Genomic DNA, 23009 nt, shown 5'->3' on the forward strand with positions numbered 1-23009 from the left:
TGGGCAATTCCATGGAAAAGTTTTTTTGTAACATCCATAATGCCAATAAAATGTGATGGTATGGTATGATGTGAATGATTACATGAGATTTGAGCATTTGCTAATTTTTGCTGAAGAATGGACATGAGAAAAAATGCACAAAAAATGAATGTTATCATTCACATCATACAAATGCCAAGGCATTTCACTGGCGTTATGGATGTGACAAAAAGTCAATTTTCCGTGGAATTGCCCTGGTGTTCAACAGCAATCTGTGATGTGTTCAATAATTAGAAGTAGGATTGTTTACAATGAATTTATTTTTGTTAGTTGGCAATGAGCAGCTAACGTTATTAGTTTCACTTTGAATTGTGTTCGCAATATGCTGACATGTTGCATGCAAATGGCAACACTACAGCAGCCAATGTTTGAACAACATTGATGAAACACAATAGATTTCATCAAATAACCACATTGATTTGATGCCTCTGCAATGCAACACTTTATTTATCAAATGTAGGCTACTGCATGATGCAGAAGTTGGTAAGAATAAGGAACACTGTTATTGTTGCCACAAAATACTTTATTCTGATATATTCTAGGTAATATTGACCATCACCAGTGAGCAAGTCATAAAGGGCTGGCAGACAAAAGGAACCATAAGCTATACTAAACATAGAAAAGGTGTGTTATGGGACTTATTTCACTTCACATTGAAGATGTAAATGTTGGCCCCTAGCAATCTGATTTGGCTCCTACATATTTAGGGTTTAGGAGCAAATGGCTCCTATAGGGACTATATTAACCAAGTTAATCACAACCAATCACAACCATTGAGGCAGGCTTAACATAATAAGATCAAAGCAGTTTAAAAAAACAAAAACAAAGCTCTTTTGTTGAGATGTTTTTCCGTTGCTCTGTATGTCATCTCCTTCATTGCTCTGATTGGTTATAGGCCTATCCAATTGCGTCCAGAGGCATTTTGATCGGCATTGGTTGGTGACGCCCCTTGGAAATGGGAGATGAATGAAGCTTGTCCAGACCCAATCTCAATTTTAATTGAGATAAGGTGTGGTGCTAACCGGGCTAGACAAAACGAACAATTGTCAGATGTCAGATAAGGTTATATGCCTGAATACCCATCTGGCATGCCAGAGGGCGGTATAGGCTTGACTGAATCTGCAGCTGACTGTCTGAATTAAGTAGGAAGAGCAGTAAAATAAATGTTGTTTTTGGTCATGGTCATGCAAGCACAATTAGAGTGAAGGGCATTAGGGTGCTTACCCAGGGGAAACAAATCTGCAATTTAACAAGCTAGTGCAGAGCCAGATGCCTGTAATGCTCTCACCATAGATATATATACATATATATGTATATATATCTATGGCTCTCACAGGCACACCACCTCTGAAGTCCACCTCACCAATAAGTAGACCAAAATCCTCTAGATATTATTCTGAAAATGGAACCAATGTATCAAGTCCCTCATAATCAATCTGGATTTTAGTGGCTGACATCTAGTTGGACATAGGCAGTCCACTGACTCTTGCCTACAAGCTATTCTTCTCATAAATGATTAACTTGTGGACCAAGCAGAAAAACAACCAACACAAACAAAACTAAATAAAAGATACACATGAAAATCATAAGATGCAATAAAATTAGGAAGTCCCAACCAGCCTGCTGTTTGACTGGGTAGATGAACATGCAGTGGGGCAGAGTTATATCTCAGGACTGACAGTAGATGTCCTTTTGCACCTAAAGAGGGCAAACAATGCCCCAGACAAGTCCCTGTACCTCAGTCCGTACAGGTACGGAGCCAGGGCTTTGGGCAGCACCAGCAGCACATTGCAGACTACCATCGAGACCCAGAGGTTGGCGCGCAGGTCCAGCACGCTGTAGTGGCAGTAGAGCAGCAGCTCGATGACCAGCAACAGTATTGGGCAGAAGGAGAGGAACAGGTGCAGGTAGTGGATGAGGAAGGTGCCCCTGGCACGGGACGAGCGCTCGCCCTTCCATATGCTTGTCTGCCGTGTCTGCCAGCAAAGCACCAGGTAGCCCGAGAGCACCAGCAGCAGGATGACCAGGATGCCCGTCACCGTAAGCAGCATGGACGCCTGCAGGAGCCGGGAGTGGCTGACCGTCAGAACCAGGACCAGCGGCAGCGAACAGATGTGCATGGAGCAGGGCGCCGTGGCGTGATACCACAGGAAGGCACCAACCGACGCTGCTGGGAAGAGTGCCGACAGCAGCCAGATGGTGGCGATGGCGCTCCGGGTGCGCGAGAGTGGCCAGAGGGCCGGGTACCGCAGCGGCGCCAGCACGGCCAGCGATGTGTCCAGCACCATGGCTTTTGCGCTGAGGATGCCGGCCATGTAGAGCGCCCCCAACAGGAGGAGCAGGGTGGCACAGGCGTAGTCGGACATGAGCACGCCGCCCACGTTCAGGCAGGTGCTGAGCATGTAGACAGACAGGAAGAGCAGGTCACTGAGCAGAGCGTTGGCCAGCAGGAGGAAGCGGGTCTGCTGGCGAAGGTGGACGCCGGCCAGCACACGCACCAGTATCAGCGGTGTGGCCAGCCCCACCGCCAGGAAGCCCAGGATGGGACACACCTGCAACAGCCGTGAGTGGCGTTCCGGCAGAAAGACGTTCCACTGGCTGGCAAACAGCTCCACCTGGCTCTGGTTCGAGATGTTGGCGCCCAGCAACACGCGACTGTGCTCCTCGGCGAACCCCGAGCCATTGTACCAGTTCCCAAATGCGCACAGCAGAGACATGAAGAAGTCCCCGGCTTCCTCTATTGTAGACATGGACATTACGCTGCTCGGAGCTGGAGCGCCCATTCTCACATCCTGTGCTTGCAGCTTGCGACTGACCGGTGGAAACACGACTGCTTCAGTTGGCTGGGCAGACACACACTAAAGCTTAGATTTTCAGGTGACAGTAGGACAGCAGGGATTGATTGAACAGAGCTGCATCTTGGTGTCTCCTGGGAGACACATGCTTAAGTAAACATCTATGAAGAGTGCAAATGGACACAAGTGTTGTTTTCACCGTTACAGGATCAGGATGGGCCTGTGGGGACAGAAGTGGCACAGTTGCATAATATCAATGATTCTGAGGCTGACACTGAGGAATATAGATACCAGACTTTTAGTTGCTTTATTATACATTATTTACAAATGTAAGATGATATTACAATATGATCATATTTTACCATGACATGGTTCACCAACATAAATACAGGCAATTTCAATGGCAGTGAAAAGTTGAAAAGAAGATTAGATGGCATATTTATATGTTGACATTTATTGTTCCACTTTTCAAGTTTCTTTTTTTCATTATTTTTTACTGAGTAATTATGAATGCACTTATACAAGGTCTGTTTCATATCACGACTAGTTATGTACCTTTAGTATCATGTCTTTACACTACAAACCCACAGTGGAGTAACCACGTCCATGCCTTGAATTCAGTTCATTTGGTTTTAGTTTATTTACCTTTAACATTACCATTACAGTAGACATGGTTTCAGAGCACTTCACAGAGTTAAAGTACTGAAGTCCACTGAAGTCCACAAGGTCAAATAGGCAAGGGAAATCTCTTTTTTTAAAAGTGAGGAACTCTGAGCAGAACCCAGTTTAGTTGGGGTGCCTATCTGCTTGAGACTGATTTTAGGGGTGCTGTAAACCAGCAATGTTGAAGCCTTCTGTCAAACTTGTCCATCAAAGGTCTTCACCTTTACACCTTCAGTATGCAGTGCTCATAAATAACAACTGACAGGCAGGGATGCCCATATTTCAGGTGGCTGTCAGGCTGGTTGATATAAATCATCATTCCGAGCAGAAATTGTTGCTGCTGATTACAGACCCATGGGGAGTCCCAGTGGCAATTTTTCTTTATTCATCTATCTCAATGAAAGCCATCAAATATTAATATGATGATTCAGCTAAAGCCACGAGGAATCACTTACAGCAGTGGCACCGGTATCAACATGACATGAGGCACAGTAGCACAACACAACAACACAGCCTGTCTGCAGCCCAAACATCATGAATCATATGAGTATGGGTTCAAGGAGAGGCAGTTCAGTGTGTGTGTGTGTGTGTGTGTGTGTGTGTGTGTGTGTGTGTGTGTGTGTGTGTGTGTGTGTGTGTGTGTGTCTGGTTAGGACACCGTGCTGACCTGGCTAAGCTGGCGCCTCTTGAACAGCAACTGCTTGAGCATGGTGTAGATCTCGCGGTAGCGCAGGCCGTAGAGGAGCGGAGCGCAGGCCCGCGGCAGCAGCATGAACACGCTCATGTTGACCATGTTCACCCACACGCTGGCCTGGCCCTCCATCTGGTGCCTCTCGAACAGCGCCAGCTCCACGATGAACACCAGGCCCGGCACGAAGTAGAGCAGCAGCAGCGTGCCGTGCGCCAGCATCGTGAGGCGCGCGCGCGAGTAACGCTGGTGCCAGATGCCCGAGTGGCGCGTGACGGCGAAGAGCCGCGCGTAGCAGTAGACGATGAGCAGGAAGCAGAGCGCGGCGCCGATGGTGAAGTACATGTGCACGCCCACCATCATCTCCTTGCCCAGCGCGCCCACGGTGATGAGCACCAGGCAGAGGGGCAGCTGACGGGGCGCGTTGTCCTCCAGCAGCTCCAGGATGATGACCAGCGAGAGCGGGTACAAGGCGGCCAGCAGCCAGAGGGCCGCCGAGATCTTGCGGGCGCGCGTCGGCGTCAGGAGGCTGTCGTAGTGCAGTGGCCAGCGCACGGCCACGTACGTGTCCACCACCATGGAGGTGACGCCCAGCACGGCACAGCAGTAGGCCGTGACGGTGGCGGACAGCGCCACCTCGCAGGCCACGCGCAGCAAGGCCACGCGCAGCACCGCGCATGTCAACATGGCCATGTTGACGCAGGCGAAGGCCACGTCGGCCGCCAGCGTGTTGGCCAGCAGCAGGTAGCGGGTCTCCTGCCGCAGCGCCGGCGACCACAGGATGCAGGTCACCAGCAGGGGGTCCAGCAGCAGCGTGCCCAGGGTCAACAGCACAGCGGGGATGAGGAAGAGCTCCATGCGCTCGCCCTCCATGCCGTCCAGCCACTTCTCCGACACGTTGGCAATGATGGCGTAGGCCATTTAGATGGCAGCAAGCTGGGAGTGACGGCTTTCTGGCAGTGGAATGCATACACAAGCTTGTTCTCTTTTAGGCCCTGAGAGATGTCGATCTCATCAGATATGATCCTCTAAACCCTTAAAAAATAGAAAGTGAGATTTTGTGGAGAGCATTTTAAACTTAAACTTTGAAATATTTCCTTAATTTATCAAATCCAATAAAGTCAAATAAAACATAAACATGGGTGTTTAACAAAGGAAGCAAAAACTATTGCTGGGATGTCATGGTTCACATGTAAATATGAGTCAGTTTATTGGAATGCAAATGTTCTGTGAAAAGCCTTAATGAACAATAAACATGACAGCTGCTGTTAGCGTATCATGCATCTGATACAACATCATCTTTTTTATATGTAGTTTTTCCTATATAAACTAGGTTACACAATTCATGTTTTACACAGTAAGTGACATTAGTCATACTAAATTACAGACCCAAACAATTTAAACTCACTCCATCAATTTACAGTATACCAGAGCTATGGTTCACACAACCAGAACAATTAGGTTACTTCTCTTTATTTCTGGCTGGTGGTTTACTTCCATAGTCTGCAGCCAAGGAAAGATGGATCTTGTAGTATTACTTCATTCCAAGATCCTCATACTGAGTTTCAGATATGTTTGGCGCTGTACTGTATTTCTCCACAGACTGGTGTGGGTAAGGGCAATGCTGGATAACTAATGGTTGTTGATTGGAAATGTAACATTACTGATATTGTGTAGCTAATATGTCTTTGAAAATATTGAATTGACTGTTACAGAGTATTATTTAGTCTTTTTTATTTCTTAAGAATTGTTTTTATTATCTTGCAAACTTATTCAGTGATAATTTTGTACAAAATGAACACCTCTTCAATATGTATAACTTTTTTGAAACATTTTGAACATTTTGAATTATGATTACAATCACATCTTCTGTCTGTTCCAGCACTTGGCAGTTGTTTTGGTGAAGATGATTGAACGGCAGAGTGCATATAACAAATAACAGTGTCTGGTTCGCATGAGCAGAAACAAAACTGCTTTGTAGAAAATGGGCTGTCCTACTTACAAATGGCAAATATCACACTGAAGTTATAGGCTTTCATAATCTGTTTGACTTTCTAGACCCATATGTTCCAATGTCTCATCAATTTCAGTCTAAGGACAGTAACCCCCCGACACACACATACAAATTGACAACATTAAGAACAAGCAGTACTTATTGACAAATGATCGATTCAGACAAAAAACAGGACACACTCACATCCCCACCTTGTTGAAACGGTGCAAACAGAAATCCTGCTGAGGTTCCTTCCCGTGTCTCTCAAGAGTTCTGCTGGTTGGGGGCCACCCGCTGGTGCTGCTGCCATGCTGTTGGTGGGCTGTTCGGTCAACCATTAGTCTAATGGCTCTGTAAATCAATACTGCCCAGCCTGCCATCGCCACACTTTATCAGTCCACAGACACACTGTTGACTCATAGGAGATAATGCAGCATGATACACCTGAAAAACCATACACGTATGCCATGGTAACGCCGTATCTCAGAAAAGAGCTCCAAACTCCCGGCGGACCCCCCCCCCCCCCCCCCCTTACCACACATACAAACACTTCCATTCAACCCCCTTGCGCAGGCTGAGAGTGCTTACAATTTGTTGCTTGCCATCAGACTGATAAGAACTCATATCCTGTTATAAACTACTTGTTATACAGCTTGGCATTTTCTTTTATGGTAATACTCACAAGCACACAGAGTGGCATGTCAAACCTCCATGTAGTGGTTCTGGTGAGATTGGCCATACTGGAACAAGTATGAGAGAACATACTCATTAATATTGTGGGTGAAAGGTCACAAGCACAAAGCTTCAAGTGTGTAACCAGGTTTCTGCGTGGTGTGAAGCCAGTGAGGTCATGTATTAATGTTTTTTCAAATGTAATCATAGCTTTGTTTTTAAACAATGTAGTGGCATAATGAAACGACTTGGGGACCGGTACATCTTTAAGTGCTTTACATGATTAATTATATTAAAGCAAAAGGTCAATGATTCAATATCGTCCAGAAGTCATTTATTGTCTGAAAGCTACATTCATGTTATTGTGTGTGACCTGACAATGCCCTGAATTTGAAGGATGAGGCAAAAAATGGATTTCAGCAATAAAGGGGAGTGGACTTTATTTTCTATAAGAAACTAAACAGTCCTAACAGAAACAGGATTGTCCTTTGATACTGAATTCACCATAGATCTCCAGGGACTCATTTTTTTCTTTTGGTCTTCACATATCCCAACTGTCCCATGCTTCCCCTCTTGAAGTCAGTCAGATCCTCCTCTGCCTCCTCCTCATCTTCTTCAATATCCCAATGCTCCAGCGTGTTGCCTTTCTCCTCGTCTTCTCGTGCAACCAGCTTGCGGAACACGTCCAGCTCCTCTTTGGTCGCCTTGGCGAACTGGGATAGGTAGATGTCCTCCGTGGCCGAGAGGATATCCTTCAGTTTGGGGTTGATAATGAGCGTCTGGCCCTTTTTGTCCGGTGTCTGATAGAAGCCCCTGCGCTCCAGGAAGCAGTGCCTACAGCGCAGCTCCTCCATGCTCACCTTGAACAGCTTGGCCTTCACCATCTCTGCTTGCTTCACCCCCATACGGAAGTAGGCATACTGAAAGCATGGGACAGGACCACAATAGTAAGTCTGTGTCTGACTTTTTTTTTTACCTAGCAATAACTCATTGTGAGGACAGAATATTTGTTTAGTCATTTGTAAGGACTACATAACCTCCTGGCAGATAATTAATTTGTGAGATCCATTAATACTATGATAAATGAGATAATTCATGAGGTGTATGGAAATCAGCACTTCCACTTCTGTATGGTAAGTAGTGTAAAAACCATCTTTATAGAAGTGATCAAAAGAAAAGAAAAATAGTGGGCCCACCTGAAATTTATGCTCAAGTTCATTGAGGTCCTCCTCTACCACCTCAGGAGAATCTCGAAGAATCTCCCGCATTTGTTGGGCGGTGAAAAGACATTTCGTTCTGATAAACTGGACCGCCGCATTCACTCTCTTGGCAGGAATGGTGAGGATGTGTGGATAGTAGCTTATCACCCTCTGGATACTGCCTGGATAAGACATACGAGGGCGTATTATGAGGCATGTTGCACCTGTTTTCTCAAGAAACATTTGCTTAAACATTCTCGTCCCTGAGGAATTGCCAACTCACCTTCAACAAGCCCCAGTTTCCACAAATTCTGAATTCGTTGTTGCACGACTGCTCCCTTCTCTGTGTACAAAGCTGGACATTTATCAAAGATCTTGACGATGCTGGAGGCATTCAGACCCAGTGCCAAAAGGGCCGTGATCGTAGAGGTGTCATGCGTAACAGACTTTCTTCCCAGAATTTTGGTGGCGCCTTCGTACACCTGGTCAGCCTGTGTTTCAGTGAAACCCATATCAAGCAGAGTTCGTAAAGACAGCTCACTTCCATGTCGCTGTGCAGACGCTCTTGAGGTTTGAGACTCTTGTGTGTGAGAGCACATTCGACAGGCATATGCCAGCTGCCGTGCATTCTGCTCGACAAGAGCAGACTTGAGGGCAAAACCAGGAGACAACCTTAAACTCCATCGAACAACCTGCATGACAAAACGCAGGGTTACGGACAATTCTGCTGAACACCTTGAAGAACGCTTGCTTTGTAAACAGGCAACCTTGACAATTGCTGCAGTTGTGGTTTGCCAAATTAAGACGAATAACTTAAGCGGCGCTAACAGAACTTAATACAGCGACCAATAACATTTCTAACCCCTATTAGTTAACCGGTACATAAAATCTCTCTCTCTCTACCGGACGTTACCTGATGTCCGCAAGTCCGGATCATGTTCGTCCCTTGACAAAATATTTTCGGTTGAAACACGAACCGCAAACTACAGTTCCACCCTAGCCCGGTACCCCACGTTGGAAAATACCGTACATTTCAGTGAACTGGACTGATCTTACAAGAAAGCAAACTGAAAAATCCGCCCGAATTATCATTTTTATTGACAGACTGTACTCGAGTATCATAATTGTCTGTAACACATAGCACATTCAGTAAATTCAGTTACATTTTTGGAAGCAATTTTAGGCATGGGAAAATAATAAGCTGGATGGGTTAAACCTTTATTCATATAATAAATATATATATATATTTAAAAGATTAAGATGCTTGAATACAAGTGAAATACAACAATTTAAAATGCTAATCCACTTACAGCCATAAAATTACTGTACACGTTTTCTTTAAAAACACCATAATGCAAACTTGTGGAAGGCTTTGTGGAGGCTCTGTGAACAAGGCTTGACCACAGTCACGTGCCATCTTTCATCCAACAGAATGTAGAAGTACTACCACTAGCGACTACAGCCATTTTTTTAATTGCCTTGTGTAATTAAACATATTTAAAAGCCTCCATTCTACTGACAACACCCATTTAGTTACAAAATAAGTCAATCAAAATGTACCTCATAAAGAAGATGTATCGTACTTTGTCCTATTATGACCATTTTCATCATCAATATATAGGCTAGCAGCGATAATCCTTCACCCTGCACTACCATCTGATAGGCGAATAATGGAAAGTCTATGCTCCTGAGTGTTGGGCTTGGGGATCCCAGTGTCTCTTAGGATAGTCTTTTACACCACAGGACCCATATGCTCCCGTAGGTGCACGGACGGAGTGTTACAATCACTTTGTCATCAAAGAGGCCCAAATATCTGCAATACATTTTTGCATTAAACATCTTTTCTTTTGTGATTCTATTTAGCTCGAGTGTCTTGACAGTGGACCAGCCGGGTCGAGCGTTTTCAGTCATCAGAAAGATACTTTTGAAGCTCTGCCTCCAAGGCAGCCATGGATTTGTGCTCTTCCTCATCTTCCTCTTCATGCTCATCTTCGAGCGGGGTATCATCGTTGAAACGGAGATGGCCCTCCAAATTGAGGGATAGGACATTTTCATGAGGCTTTAGACTGGTGTCCTGGTGATTCTGTGAATCTGTCAGAACAACATGTTATTTAGTTGCAAGAAACAACTGATAAAAAAGGGGCATATGTAAATCTTATCTCTGTAGTTTGTTGGTCAATATTATTGATATAGGCATCATTAATAAGCGTGGAAATCTTTTGTGGACTTTCATGAAAATACTTTAACGTAATTTTTGAAAAATTGAACCAAGTGACTGGTTTTGCCATGGAGAGTCATATTTCACAAAGTTTCATGACTTCCAAAACTTTCAACAAATTCTTGGAAAAAAAGTTCAGAAAATTGGAACTTTAGAACACCATAACTTTTCCAAGACTGGGAAAGTGAACCCTGCATCCCTGTCGGACCCAGGAGTGTGGGCTGCAGTTCCTGCCCTAACTCACCGTGGCTGGCGGGCAGCACCTCGCTCCAGCTGTACTCGGCCAGGTTGATGGGCTGCCGAAGCCAAGGCTCAACAAGCAGCTCCTCCAGGGTGGTACGCAGGCCTGGCTGGGGCTGCAGCAGACCCTCCAGTACGCCACTCAGTCCTGAGGAGAGAGAAGCCAAAGATGTCGGAATGACTCATCCATCAACTCACTGACTGTGTTGATTTCATGAATGAATGAACGAACGAACAAATTAAAGCCTACAACAATTACATGAATTAATAACTAGAACGTATGAATGACTGACTGAAAAAAACTACAAGGAATAAATTAACAGTTTGAGTGACTGAGCAGAAGATCCTGCAGCAGGCCACTCAGGTCTTACAGTATATTTTACAAGCCATGTCCCAGACGGACTCCCACAGGGCTGGAAAGTAATTGTGTCCCAGTTGATGAAATAGTTGAACCATTGAAATAAACGAACCATTCCATCACAACACGAAAATGGGGAATGCCATTTTCACAGAATTACATAATTTGTTACTCAATCAGAAATAAATATAGGCCAACACTGCTTAGAAGTTATACCAGGTTTCAGAAGGTTTAAGTAAGCAAAAGTTTGCATAAAGTCTTTTAAGAGGATACAGCCTCCTGTAAAAGCTCAGTTTATTCTAAGGATGAGGATGAGTTCTCTCTTTCTGGGCAAGTACCAAATCTGTTGACGTAAAATCTGACATTTCCCTTTGACATTTCGCTGGGTGTTCTCTGTCTCTTACCGGAGGATAGGGGGAAGGGGGGCTTGAGTTTGGCCTCCAGTGTCTCCTCCACACTGCAGAAGGGGTTCTCACTGAAGAGCAACGTGTACAGAAGCACCCCTAAAGACCACATCTCCAGCTCCGGGCCCTCATATCTGCAGCACAGACAGACGTAAAATAAACACAAAATAAACATCCTTCAAGAATGGAGAACACAGACACCAATATTGCCGATGCAATTTTTAATCCAGTCAGTGCAAAGTGCTCCCAAAGTGCAAAGTTTTCACTTGACTGGATTAAAAATTGCATCATCGGCAACATTGGGTTGCGAGTTGTTTCTAGACTGAAGGACTGATACTCTATTGGAACTAACGCACCCACCAGGCATGGAGTCGTTGGCGCGGTACCCTGTTTGCCCTATACCAAACACACAGACACACAGAGTACACACCCAGCACTTCATCCCTCAATCAGCCAACTTTTACTCTCAAGTGATTTTTTCAATGTAATCAGTGTGGAACACAAGCAATGCACACACTAATTTAAAACAAATGCACTTGAGGGTTAGAGTGGCTAGGTTTCCCATGCCTAAACTAAAATGATCTCTACAAATAACAATAACTCAAGTTTGAGTTAAAGTAGGGCTTACGGGTTCCCTTGCAGAACCTCTGGAGAACAGTACTCCAGGGTGCCACAGAAGGCGTAGAACAGTTTTCCGGGCTCCATCACTGTAGCTGAGCCAAAGTCAATCAGCTTGATGTAGAAGCTCTGATTGATAATGATGTTCTCATCTTTGATGTCTCGGTGAAGAATACCTTTCTGACGCAAGTAGCTTACTGCGGCTACCAACTGCAGAGATCAAATAACAGTGGAATTGTAAAACTCATAAAGTCAAAACAAACACAACACAGACCTTTACATCTATATGTACACAATATTTCCCAGTTACCCGTAGTCATATGTAATATACAAAATATAACAATCATAACAATAACCATAAACCTATACAAACGCGACACTGTAAGGAGACTTAATTAGTTAGATAAAAGGTTCCGAGTGACGTATACACACAGCTCACAGATTTGATTACAGATTTGATTGGCACTCTCTTAGTAATACTAACAGCTTTATCTAGCACTCTATTCTATGTGAGTAGCACTTATTGCTGCACAAACAATATCTTGGTGGCACTGTATTTTTATTGTTTCTTGACTGTTGTGAGTCGCTTTGGATAAAAGTGTCAGCTGCATGTAAATGTAAATCATTGGTGTATCCCCTTACAGCTGTTACTTGTGTTCACCTGCCCTGCAAACATGAAGAAAGGGCTCTAGTTGTGAGTTATCTGTGAGTTGTATTTCTAAGCTCTGCATACCTGTCTGAAAATGAAGCTGGCCAGAGGCTCGTCCAGACATGGCTGCTGCTCGATGAACTCAAACAGGTCCATGCCATCGCCGTGCTTCTCCATCACCATCTGGAAGAACAGCTCGTTCTCAAACACGTCCAGCACCTGGGAGAAACACAGCAAGGGACATCAGTGGCAGTCCAACATCCAGTGCTTCAGAGCAATGTGGTACACAATCAAGACAAAAACAAACAAAAAGCCAACAGCTCTAGATAACTTTATCCAAAATGTATACATGAAAGATCTAGCATTTTTCAAAAATGAGTTTCACACGTCTCTCCGTCCCACCTTGACGATGTTGGGGTGGTCCAGCCGGGCCAAGATGGCGATTTCCTGACTGACACTGCCCATGTCGGGGTCATCCACCCAGCAGTCGCTCACTATTCGGGCTTTCTTAATGAACTTCACCACCACCTGAGGGGAAAAGGAAGGAAGCACAGGAACCAACTCAGTGTCAACTAGATGTGGGTGTGATCTGCTGATAACCAAATCTCATTGAAGCAGCCCTTTCACCTTCACTGTTCATGACTTGACTTTTCATTTACTTCGCGTTAGGGCTCTGTTTGCCCTGTTGGGACTTGTTTTTCAGATAATGACTGGCAGACAATACATTATCCCTGACATATTTCATGGGATAATGATATAAATGACTATATGAAAATTTTACCCGCTGTTTTAAAGTCATCATCTTACAGTCTTGAGAAATGCGCAAACACAAAAAAACTCAATTCACCATCAGGATAAACTCTTCAGTGATTTCATTAGTGACTTTTCTTCCTAGCTGACAGTTTGACCTCTGCCTTCTACCATGCTTGGTCTCCTTCTTCTTGTGAGTTGCCCACCTTGCGGCAAACATGTCATCAGCTATATTATTAATATGACAAATTCTTATCATGAGGAGGAATTATACCGCATCGATAGTGATACGATATGGCACATCTCTAGTCTAAAAGTCCACTGTAAGCTTATGTATTTACAAATCACTCATCAATTCATGGCAAAGGTCTTCATATTTAGTAATTTCTCTATTCTGTCACGGTACTTCACAAAAAGTGTAGGATATTCCGCTGCGCTTTATATGCCTGGAGCTGCTATAATTTAGACCAAAGCATGCAGGCCGCGTCCCCTCTCACCTCCTTGCCATCGTCTCTCCTGCAGGCCTGCCAGACGAAGCCGAAGGCTCCTTTGCCCACGGCGCGCAGTGGTCTGTACTCGTCCTCAAACTGGCCCTTGCAGGCCTGTGACTGCTCCAGGTCAGCGGTGGAGCGAAGGGCCTCTCCTTTACACGCGTCCCGGATCGCCTGTCTCACACACAGACACAAAAACACACAAAACTTACAGCCATTTTACTCTTTATCCTGGCACTAAGTGCTTATTAACACAACAGAATACAGCACACTGACCAACACACAACACTCAAAATGTTCAACTATGGATTTTAGATATACTCCATAGTCAACTGTACATATCTGTCTATACTGTTAATACTGCACATATACTTATTTTTACTACTCTTAGACTGTAACTGTCAATACAATGCACATACCTGTACACAATGTACATATATGTCTATTTTGTTCATGCTGCATATCTATATTTATTCTGCTCTTATAATGTTACTTAGCACCTAGAACACCCAGACCTTCACAATTATACAATTGGGAGTGGGTCTGGAATGGTTCATTGACTTAAGACTTCCAGCAGGGGAATAACTAGCAGTGCAATTAGACTTAAATTGGTAAACTCTTACCAAATTGTTTCAAAAGCCTTGTAAACAAAGGTTTTCAATGCAGTTGTTTACTCAACTCCAAAGAAATACACGTCCATGTCGGATTAGCGATTGTATTTGCATGCCCATGTTTTAGGGACATTAGAAATGGGCTTCAATGGCCTCTTGGCCAGACGGACCTGCAGAGCAAATCCCAAATTTGTCGAAAGTTTGTATGGGTATTCCTTGGCTAAATGTTACTGTTAATACACTGCAGATGTCCCTACTGTAAACCATGCCACTTGATTAACTGTATACTACTGGCTACACTGCACTGTCATACACTGTTTACACTGCACTACCTGTCTGTACTGTTCACATTGCACTTTTCTGCACTTCTGGTTAGATGCTAACTGCATTTCGTTGTCTCTGTACTTGTACGCTGCACAATGACAATAAAGTTGAATCTAATGTAACCTAATCTAATCTAAATTTACAAACGAACACACTTGCATGCATGGTGAATTTAAAGCTGCAGTTGGCAAGATTTTTTTGATCATATTCACTGAAACCGACACTATGCTCCAACAGAACAACATAAATCAGCCGGTTTAAAAAAACATAAAAAACCCGCACTTTTACCTCCACCTAGAGCCTGTTATTTGTTTTGCAAAAATCGACAGCTCCCGGTTCTTCTGGTCCAATCAGAGCAGGGCTGTGTGAGATCTGACTGTTAATCAGTCTGGTGCGCACTGACGAGACAAACTCGATGAGAGGGTGCACGGTGGTAGTGGGGGAGGGGCATGAGAGTTGTAAACAATAAAACTTTTGGCTAAGTCCCCTCAATCTGTCAGACTTGCCAACTGCAGCTTTAACAGGAGCTCATAAGCGCAAGTTTCTCAGGAAGTGAAGCTATTAAGTTGTACTGGAGCCTGACCTCCCCTAGGCTGTAGCTAGAGGCGTCCTGTGGAGAGGCCAGGCTGCTGCCTGTGTGCTGCGGGCTCAGTGGCGCCCCCTGCTGATCACCAAGGGGGAGTCTTCCGGTCAGCCAGATGCAGAAGAGGGGACGGCTGTCTGGGAGAGTAGCCCGCCGGATTTCACACTGAACCTCTGCAACAGACAAACAAGCAGGGTCTGGGTTAAGCCTTTGACTTGACCTGCCTGTGAATAGGGATGACCTAATATTCAAAGCATTGCTGAAACTTTCATCTCAGTCTTACAAATTAATGTAAGGCATACATTCTTTATTTTCAGACATCCAGTATGCTTTATGTGCCACCATAGGGATTTTTTTTGTCATCCTTCAAGGCTAAAATTGAGGAAATTAGAAAAGACTGAGAAAAGTCTGCACATAAAGTGGGTACACACCAAGTCTGGTTCCATCTCTGTGGTAGCAATTCCCTTCAAATCGTCCCTCCAGTATCTCACTGTTTGAGTTGGTCTGCGTTCTGTTCTGCAGCGCTGGTAGTGGCAGTGGTTTCTTTGGTGTTGATGTTGCTAGGTTGCTGCCTGGTAACTGTTCACCTGGATGGCCAATCCTCTGGAGTTCCTGAACTCGGCCATTGGGATGTGTAGAGAAGGTGTCCCACTGCTGGGTGGGTCCAGTCCTGTCCTCCACGCCCTCGGCTCTGGAGTTTAGGGACTTCTCCTCCTCAGGGTCGGACTCCACCACGAAAGGGGATGGGGTGCGGAGGAGCTCAGCTGTATCGCAGGAGGCCTGGGAGAGGTTGAGGCGGTCAAGGTCGCCGTTGGCCCCGGGCAGCTCCAGGCTGCCACTAAGGTCCAGCTCTCCCAGGGCCCGGGTCACCGCGTCCCCGTTGGAGTCGATGTCCAGCAGGCAGCTGCCCGAGTCAACGGGGGCAGAGGAGGGTGCAGGAGCCGGTGGGTGGGTGCAGTCCAGGCGATCTGGGCCGGACTCGCCGGCCCACTGCTCGCAGAAGCCCGAGGATGAGCGGCTGCCCAGAGAGATCACCTCGAAGCTGGAGTCCTGCAGTGCATCATGGGAGGCCGACCCCTTCTGTCCCTGCGCCCGAGACGGCCCACGGGGCTTGGTCAGGGCCTGCTTGGTCTCTGTGGCTGGCCAGGCAGAGTGCCCGGCCCGATCTTCAGAGTCCGAGTCGGTCTCCTCTGGGCCTCTGGAGGGCCTGTGGCCCCACACCTCCTGGGACTCGACCAGGGCGAAGGTCTGCAGGAGAGCCTGCGTGCTGTCCGTGTGCTCGCTCAGGCTGGACGAGGAGGCCGCCGCCGCCGCCTCGGCTACCTGCCTGAACAGCTCCACCGTGTCATCTGGCCTGATGGGCACACAGCACAAAACACACACATCCACTGCAGTGCAATGCAAACATGACAAATGACATTCAGCACCAGGCCTAAGAGGCACAGTATTAAACAGACCTTTATATCTTTGGTAACAAAGCTAATCCATAGAAAGCTAAGGGGCAAAATCGAATGTAACTTATTTCTGCATTTACGCTTCATATATTTAAAGAGAATCATTTTACCCGTCATCATGGGATAACTCATCTAGTGGATCTGTGGATCTTGTTCTGCTTTAGATTTACTGTCGCACTTCAGTCAGTGACGTACATCGAGTGATCTATGGACACGTCTGATGTGTGACTGTCCTACAATCTCTTGCCTTTAACACAGTCCTATTTCACAGACATGTGATGACAGAGGCATGTAGGTTTATTCCTCTACCTGTCCAGCTGTGTGGAGGTGGCCGCTGGTGAGGTCATGGTGGATGGGACGCTGCTGGGCACCTCCAGCCTGTCCGTGTTCCCAGTAAAGATCCGGCCCTTCCCTCCAGAGACCCTCCTCTGCAGTGCCTGCTGGACCATGGCCATGTCCCCAGCCAGCACTGTGTTAGGGTCTACAGACGGCCACAAGAGCACAGATTAAGGTTGCGTAATTTTTGAAATAAATGAATTCATAAATAGAACTATTTGTCTGAGATGATGTCCACATGACAGACAACATCAGACAGTCATAGTCCAGCGGGAGAGAGGTCAGCTCATAAAACCTTGAGTCATGACAGCACTCACCATTAGTCTCCCGGCTGCTCTTCCCAGTGAGTGAGTCACTAGAGAGGGTTACTGCCCTCCCAGGTGCAGGGTTAGAGTCACTACTGGGGTCTACATACGACAGAGAGAGGTGGTAAAACAGACAGGTGCAAGGCCGTTTTAGTGGGAAAAAACTACACTGTGCTACAGTAACCTAGTGTCTAGTATGCGAGTACAAGGTACAGCGTTAAAAGCTACAAAAAATGCAGCTATTATAAGGAAAATAACAAATATAAGAGTACTGCTGAAGCTGCAGTATGCTATAGAGACCTACTGTGGAGGGTGCAAAAGCCATTCTTGGAATTAAAAAAATGGTCAAGGTAAGATATAAGGTTGATTTTGAGCAACTGGCTACATATATGCAGTGAAGAGGATGGATTGGGAGTGTTAGTGGATTCTGTACCAGAGTTATTACTAGCAGGATCGGAGGTGTCCTCGTGCTTGTGGGGCACTGGACTGGTGCTGTGGTCGAAGCTCTGCATCCACTCGAAGAACCCCGGCATCAAGAAGGTCACATTCTGCACACACAAAGAATGCCAGTGAACATGACTGTACCAACACATCACTAGTTCTGTTCATAGTGCATTTCATCTTTAGCCAAACCTCCAACATTGCCTTTGTAGAACAAACCCATTATACAAAATAAACACTATATTTATTAAATCAGGACTACGTTTACCACCTCTCAAAACTAGAAAAGCCAACAGTCATATTTATATGCTGTGAATGCAAGAGACAGTTCTGTTTTAAAACAATATTACAACTTACATGGCAACCCATGACTTTTAGTACACCAGTACAACACAAAAGTTTTATTTGGATAACTGTACTTACCTTTCCCATTAGTTCAGACTTCCTGTACCCAAAAAGCATCAAGGCAAAGTAGTTGTTGATACTATGTATATGTCCCTCAGGAGAGAGGGTAAGCAGTCCACTGAGAGGAGCAAACAGCCACACAGTCCCAGAGTACACCAGCCCTGAGCCCGGAGACGCCAGGCTGTGACCACAGTCCTCTCCTACAGTAAGACAACACACATAGAGCCAAAGAGCATTTTTATGGTAATGATTAACTTCAAGGACCCTAATTTGAATGATGGGCAGAGTGCAAAGGCTTAAGTCACAGCAGTACAACTAATTTAATAACTAAGCATAACCAATTTAACATCGTTAGCAATACCTTAACTGCAAACACTGATGAGCCAGCACAATGCTCCCCTATGCCACACAACAGCTATACACACACTGCTATATCTTTGGCTATATTGGCAAATGCAATTTGGCATTTGCAAATACTGCTGCTTTAAGCAGAATATCAGAAGGCAATGGACATGTGATATTACTGAAATGCTTGAAGAAGCCTAACTCTACCCGTATTGAGCGCAAAAGAGGAGCTGAGCTGTGGTTGTTCAGGGGAAGAATCTGACGAGCAGAGATCTGCTGAGCCGTATGAGACACGTTTGGCATCACTGCTTCCTGTGGCGACTCGGCTTCCTGGGTGCCCATTGGAGACGGAGACCTCCAGCGGTTTCCCACAAGCCACTGCACCTTTAAGTCTCACACAGAGAGGCAAAGATGTGCCTTCCCGACCTCTGGCCCTCAGTCTCTGCACACGGTGCATCTGCAGAAAGGGTAAACATCATTAAATAATTCAATACGGTCTGCACCTGTAAGAAATGAATCAGATAACTGCATCTGTAAGGTATTCCCTGAGATAATTAATTAATTTCATGAGCTTCTTTTGAGCTGACTTGTGAGTTTCAAGGAGTTCATCCCTTTCAGGCAACTACAGAGATAAGCACAATTATCTGTCAGGGAAGGCAAAAACCACCCCTCAGTGCAATAGGAGTAGGCCTGTTTCTCCACTTAAGATGGAGAGACTGATTAGCTGGCACTGATGAGATCTGACCTTGGGCAGGGGCCGGCAGTGGAGGGGGATGTGCAGCGATGGCATCAGCTCCATGATTGACAGCCCTGTCAACTCCTCGGTATGCCCGTAGCCGCTGAGATGGGCAAAGGCAAGGTCACAGCTGATGATGCTCCCCTGTAATGACAGAGCAGATCCCAAGATTAGTGAACTGGACCAGAGCCGGCCAGGATGGCTCCAGATCCAGCTGTTATGGTCTGTGTGTAGGCTTTACCAATCTACCATATCTTGCTCTATACATTTTAGCACCCTGACAAATTCAGTTTACCAATCTAGTCCAGTGCACCTATAGCTCAGCGAATGACCGAGTACATTTGAAATGATTTTTGACAAAGTGCATCTTTAGTCACAGTGTTTTGGAAAATAAGTCCTGCTAAAGCTTCATGGTGTACAACATGATTTATAAACACTTCACATTTCTGTGTTGTATGTCTGCATGAAAATTAACATTATAACAAGCACTGCAGCATATATTTGTTGCCCACACACATTTGGACAAGAGCCATCGTCAGAAGAATCTAAAATGTAGATTTTGGCACTGCCTGTGCGAACACATGCCTACACAAAACTGTGAAATGTGAACATATTCAAATATTTGTTACTCTAAATCTGCAATAGCCTACATTTTCCAAGAAGGAGACATGAGCTGACATTCTCTCCACTGGCTCCAACAGAACCAAGCAGAGGGTCGGGTCATGAGACTGCCTGCAGGTCCAGACAGACACAGGAAGCTCAGCTCCAGACTTGCTCACCGCATCAACCTGCCACACACGCACGCACGCGCACGCACGCGCACACACACACACACACACACACACACACACGCGACTGTAAACAAAAGTTTTTATGTGCATGTACAACATCCACACATAGATGTCCTTCCATTCTAAAGCCATATACAAAGGCAATCAATTTGGTTACTGTGAGGTGATTATAATTTCTTGCAGTCAAGTCAGTCAAGGTCACGTCTTACCACTTTTCCTGAAATCGTGAGCACATTTCCATCAGTATTCAGAACGTCCCCCGTCAATGCATCCTCTGGGCTCTGTCTAGTCCTCAGGATCCTGGACAGTCTCTGGCCAACCAGGTTATTCCTGTTAATCTCCAGCAGCTTGCAAGCCTGCTCATTCACTTCTAGTATCTAGGACACAAGAACACAATGACAACACTTTAGTCAAACTAACTTTATAGACATCAATTTATTTTTAAAACAGTATGACCTTTTTAGTTTTGGGGCTGGTACTGTACAATTTGAAAAATCTGCATAAAACACATTTCTTGTACCTCTGTGGTTTTGCGATTCACGGTGAAGGCAGCCATGTTTGGGTTATGCACCAGAGAGTGTTCAGTTGACCCCGAGCCCTCAGGGGCCAGCTGCCTCAACAGTGTAGCGTCCAGCCGGCTTGGGCTCAGCTCAAGATATCTGGGTGGAGAATCTGGGCGATGCAAGTTGGATATCTGCAGGTTTCTCATGGCCACAGAGCTATGACCATTCTGGGAATCACCTGGATAGAAAAGTGCATAAGGGTTTCAGGTGAATTAGGCCAACACTACTATGTAAATGTGAAGGATCACTTTTCAGTTACAAATGACAAGTTACAGTTGTTAAGGGACATTTTCATCTGTAACGGTTCTCTGTAGAGGTCTCACCTGTGGAACCCTCGCACCATCGCAGTGAAAGGTTATTTTTGACGGCGGGCCTTAGCGCACACGGGTATGATCTATTAAGGACAAAGGAATCATCTGCCGAAGCTCTATCAGCATCACTGCCCGAGGCCACACAAAAACTGTCACCTCTGCCATTTTCCCAAGGGTCTTTTGACGAGGAGCACGACAGTGACATTGTTTGCTGAAGGAATCAGAAGAGAGCAGACACGGCTTTAGAGGTCGACGTCTTGTGTTTACATTTCCAGCGGATCCGAATACAAAAGTGGGATATGGCAACAGGACACGCCTCTCTAAACAGGTTGCAATTAAACTAGATTAGAACTGCTAGCAAGCTATCGCTACGCATACAAAACTGTTTTCTGTTTTCAGTCTCCATTCTTGGAAATGGATATTAAACACAATCTCAAAGCACGTTTGTTAACGTTAACTTGCCATGCCAACCTGGATATCTCACATTGGTAACCTGTAAAGTTAGAGGGTTCACAGATAGATGTTTAAAAAAACGGGCTACATTTTGCCATGCAACTCACCTTGCTTGATGTATCGTACGTAACGTATCGTTAATGTTAACAATACCAGGTTGAATCTCAACTGAACAGGTAACAAACTAGCTTGTTTAGCTAGAGGGCAAGTAAATGTAGTTAACATAAGCCAGCTGGCTAGCTGGTCTAAGATAGCAAACAAATGAGTGGAGGGCTAAGTTAGCTTACTAGCCTACTGATAAATGACAACGACCCGCCGCTAATATCACCAGTTTTTGTCATTTAGAAATGTACAGGTAAATTGTATAGAACTAAACAAATGTAGTTAAAACACTGGCTCCAATATTGCAGTAAATTTCATACAACCGCGGTCTGTAGTGTTTGGCGCGCGGGCACTCTTGAGTATAACAAGATTAGATGGGACAGCCAATCAAAAACTAGACTTTTGAATCCAGAGAAGTGGTCATCCAATCATAAACCTTTAAGGGTGGAGCGAACGCAATGTTTGGACCAAATAATTTCAGTTTCTATAGAGATAGAGGGTTACTATTTACATCATCATTCTGATTACAAAGTATTTCCAAGAACAGTTTCCCTTCTTTTCCTCAGGCTTAGGTTTTTCTGTTTGTCGCCATTGCAGATTGTTTTACCAGCACATATTGTAGAAACCATACTCAGTTATTTACTTAATGCTGATTTAACATACGATCAGAGGGAATTAAAGAATATACATGATACAGGACTCCAGGAAAATTTGTTTTTATTGTTAAAAACAAATTATACAGTTCAGTTCACTATGTACTGTCATCATAATACTACAATTTTACAGTATTGTAAACAATATAGCAATTTATGCTTGGAGGCAAAGCCTCCAAGCAAAACACATGCACACAGGTATCTGATCCTATGAACTTCAGGATCAAACATGTTTGTGCTTTGCAATTAGGTTCCACTTCACAAGTGCAGAAAAGCTAGCATGACTTCATAGCCATTCTCAGGTAATTCTCAGCAGACTGAACCGTTCTCATAAGGACAGTGCAGAGCATAAAGTCTTAGGAAAAGACTTGACACTTAACAGCAAGGGAATTTGTTTTTGCCATTTATTTGTTAACAACACAGACAATATGTCAATCAATTTTTCTCCAAAATCCACAGCTGCCAAGGAGTGCTTTTTACTTAAGAGAAAATAGCAAGAGTTCATAGTCCCAGAGAAAGGGTTTACTTTGGCTATTATGGATGACAGACAGTTAACGGCACATCAGAATAAGATACTGTTTTCAGAGTTCCCAACTTGCAGGCATTTGGCATGAGGTTTACATTTTCAAGCCATTTCAAAAGGGCAGCCGTGGGCTTCTGGTTTGGGCTTCGGACCTGTAACCGGAGGGTTGCCGGTTTGAACCCTGACCAGTAGGAATTGCTGAAGTGCCCTTGAGCAAAGCACCTAACCCCTTACTGCTCCCCAAGTGCCGCTGTAGCAGGCATCTCACTGCGTTGGGATTGGTGTGTGCTTCACCT

At 45.0% G+C, this 23009-nt stretch overlaps 4 protein-coding genes across 5 annotated transcripts; all 4 read right to left on the reverse strand.

Moving 5' to 3' along the window:
• Positions 1–1570: 1570 nt before the first annotated feature.
• LOC121719346 (probable G-protein coupled receptor 148) lies at positions 1571–2764 on the reverse strand. Its single transcript, XM_042104835.1, has one exon. It carries the CDS (start codon positions 2754–2756, stop codon positions 1701–1703), a length of 1056 nt encoding a protein of 351 aa, XP_041960769.1. The 5' UTR covers positions 2757–2764; the 3' UTR covers positions 1571–1700.
• An 8-nt stretch (positions 2765–2772) lies between these two features.
• Positions 2773–6674, reverse strand: LOC121719339 (probable G-protein coupled receptor 148). Its single transcript, XM_042104827.1, has 3 exons — positions 6391–6674; positions 4165–5220; positions 2773–3054 (listed from the first exon to the last, which is right to left on the reverse strand). Exons 2-3 carry the CDS (start codon positions 5104–5106, stop codon positions 2905–2907), a joined length of 1092 nt encoding a protein of 363 aa, XP_041960761.1. The 5' UTR covers positions 5107–5220; positions 6391–6674; the 3' UTR covers positions 2773–2904.
• A 493-nt stretch (positions 6675–7167) lies between these two features.
• On the reverse strand, positions 7168–9059 carry mterf4 (mitochondrial transcription termination factor 4). The gene is made up of 4 exons (XM_042104847.1): positions 8963–9059; positions 8333–8741; positions 8047–8231; positions 7168–7770 (listed from the first exon to the last, which is right to left on the reverse strand). The coding sequence occupies exons 1-4, from the start codon at positions 8984–8986 to the stop codon at positions 7372–7374; spliced, it is 1017 nt and encodes a 338-aa protein (XP_041960781.1). The 5' UTR covers positions 8987–9059; the 3' UTR covers positions 7168–7371.
• Positions 9060–9131: 72 nt separating this feature from the next.
• pask (PAS domain containing serine/threonine kinase) lies at positions 9132–21891 on the reverse strand. 2 transcript variants are annotated; one of them, XM_042104809.1, is made up of 20 exons: positions 21543–21891; positions 20995–21193; positions 20629–20849; positions 20318–20485; positions 19968–20105; positions 19327–19461; positions 18789–19038; positions 18255–18436; positions 17824–17938; positions 17403–17492; positions 17059–17230; positions 15727–16649; positions 15296–15468; positions 13784–13951; positions 12939–13064; positions 12621–12755; positions 11898–12097; positions 11270–11403; positions 10512–10655; positions 9132–10140 (listed from the first exon to the last, which is right to left on the reverse strand). In XM_042104809.1, exons 2-20 carry the CDS (start codon positions 21185–21187, stop codon positions 9953–9955), a joined length of 3855 nt encoding a protein of 1284 aa, XP_041960743.1. In that variant the 5' UTR covers positions 21188–21193; positions 21543–21891; the 3' UTR covers positions 9132–9952. The 2 variants fall into 2 exon arrangements, with proteins under 2 accessions (XP_041960743.1, XP_041960749.1); XM_042104815.1 differs by lacking the exon at positions 17403–17492.
• Between the last annotated feature and the right edge of the window lie 1118 nt (positions 21892–23009).

Source organism: Alosa sapidissima, chromosome 1 (genome assembly GCF_018492685.1).
Source record: "Alosa sapidissima isolate fAloSap1 chromosome 1, fAloSap1.pri, whole genome shotgun sequence".
NCBI lineage: Eukaryota > Metazoa > Chordata > Actinopteri > Clupeiformes > Clupeidae > Alosa > Alosa sapidissima.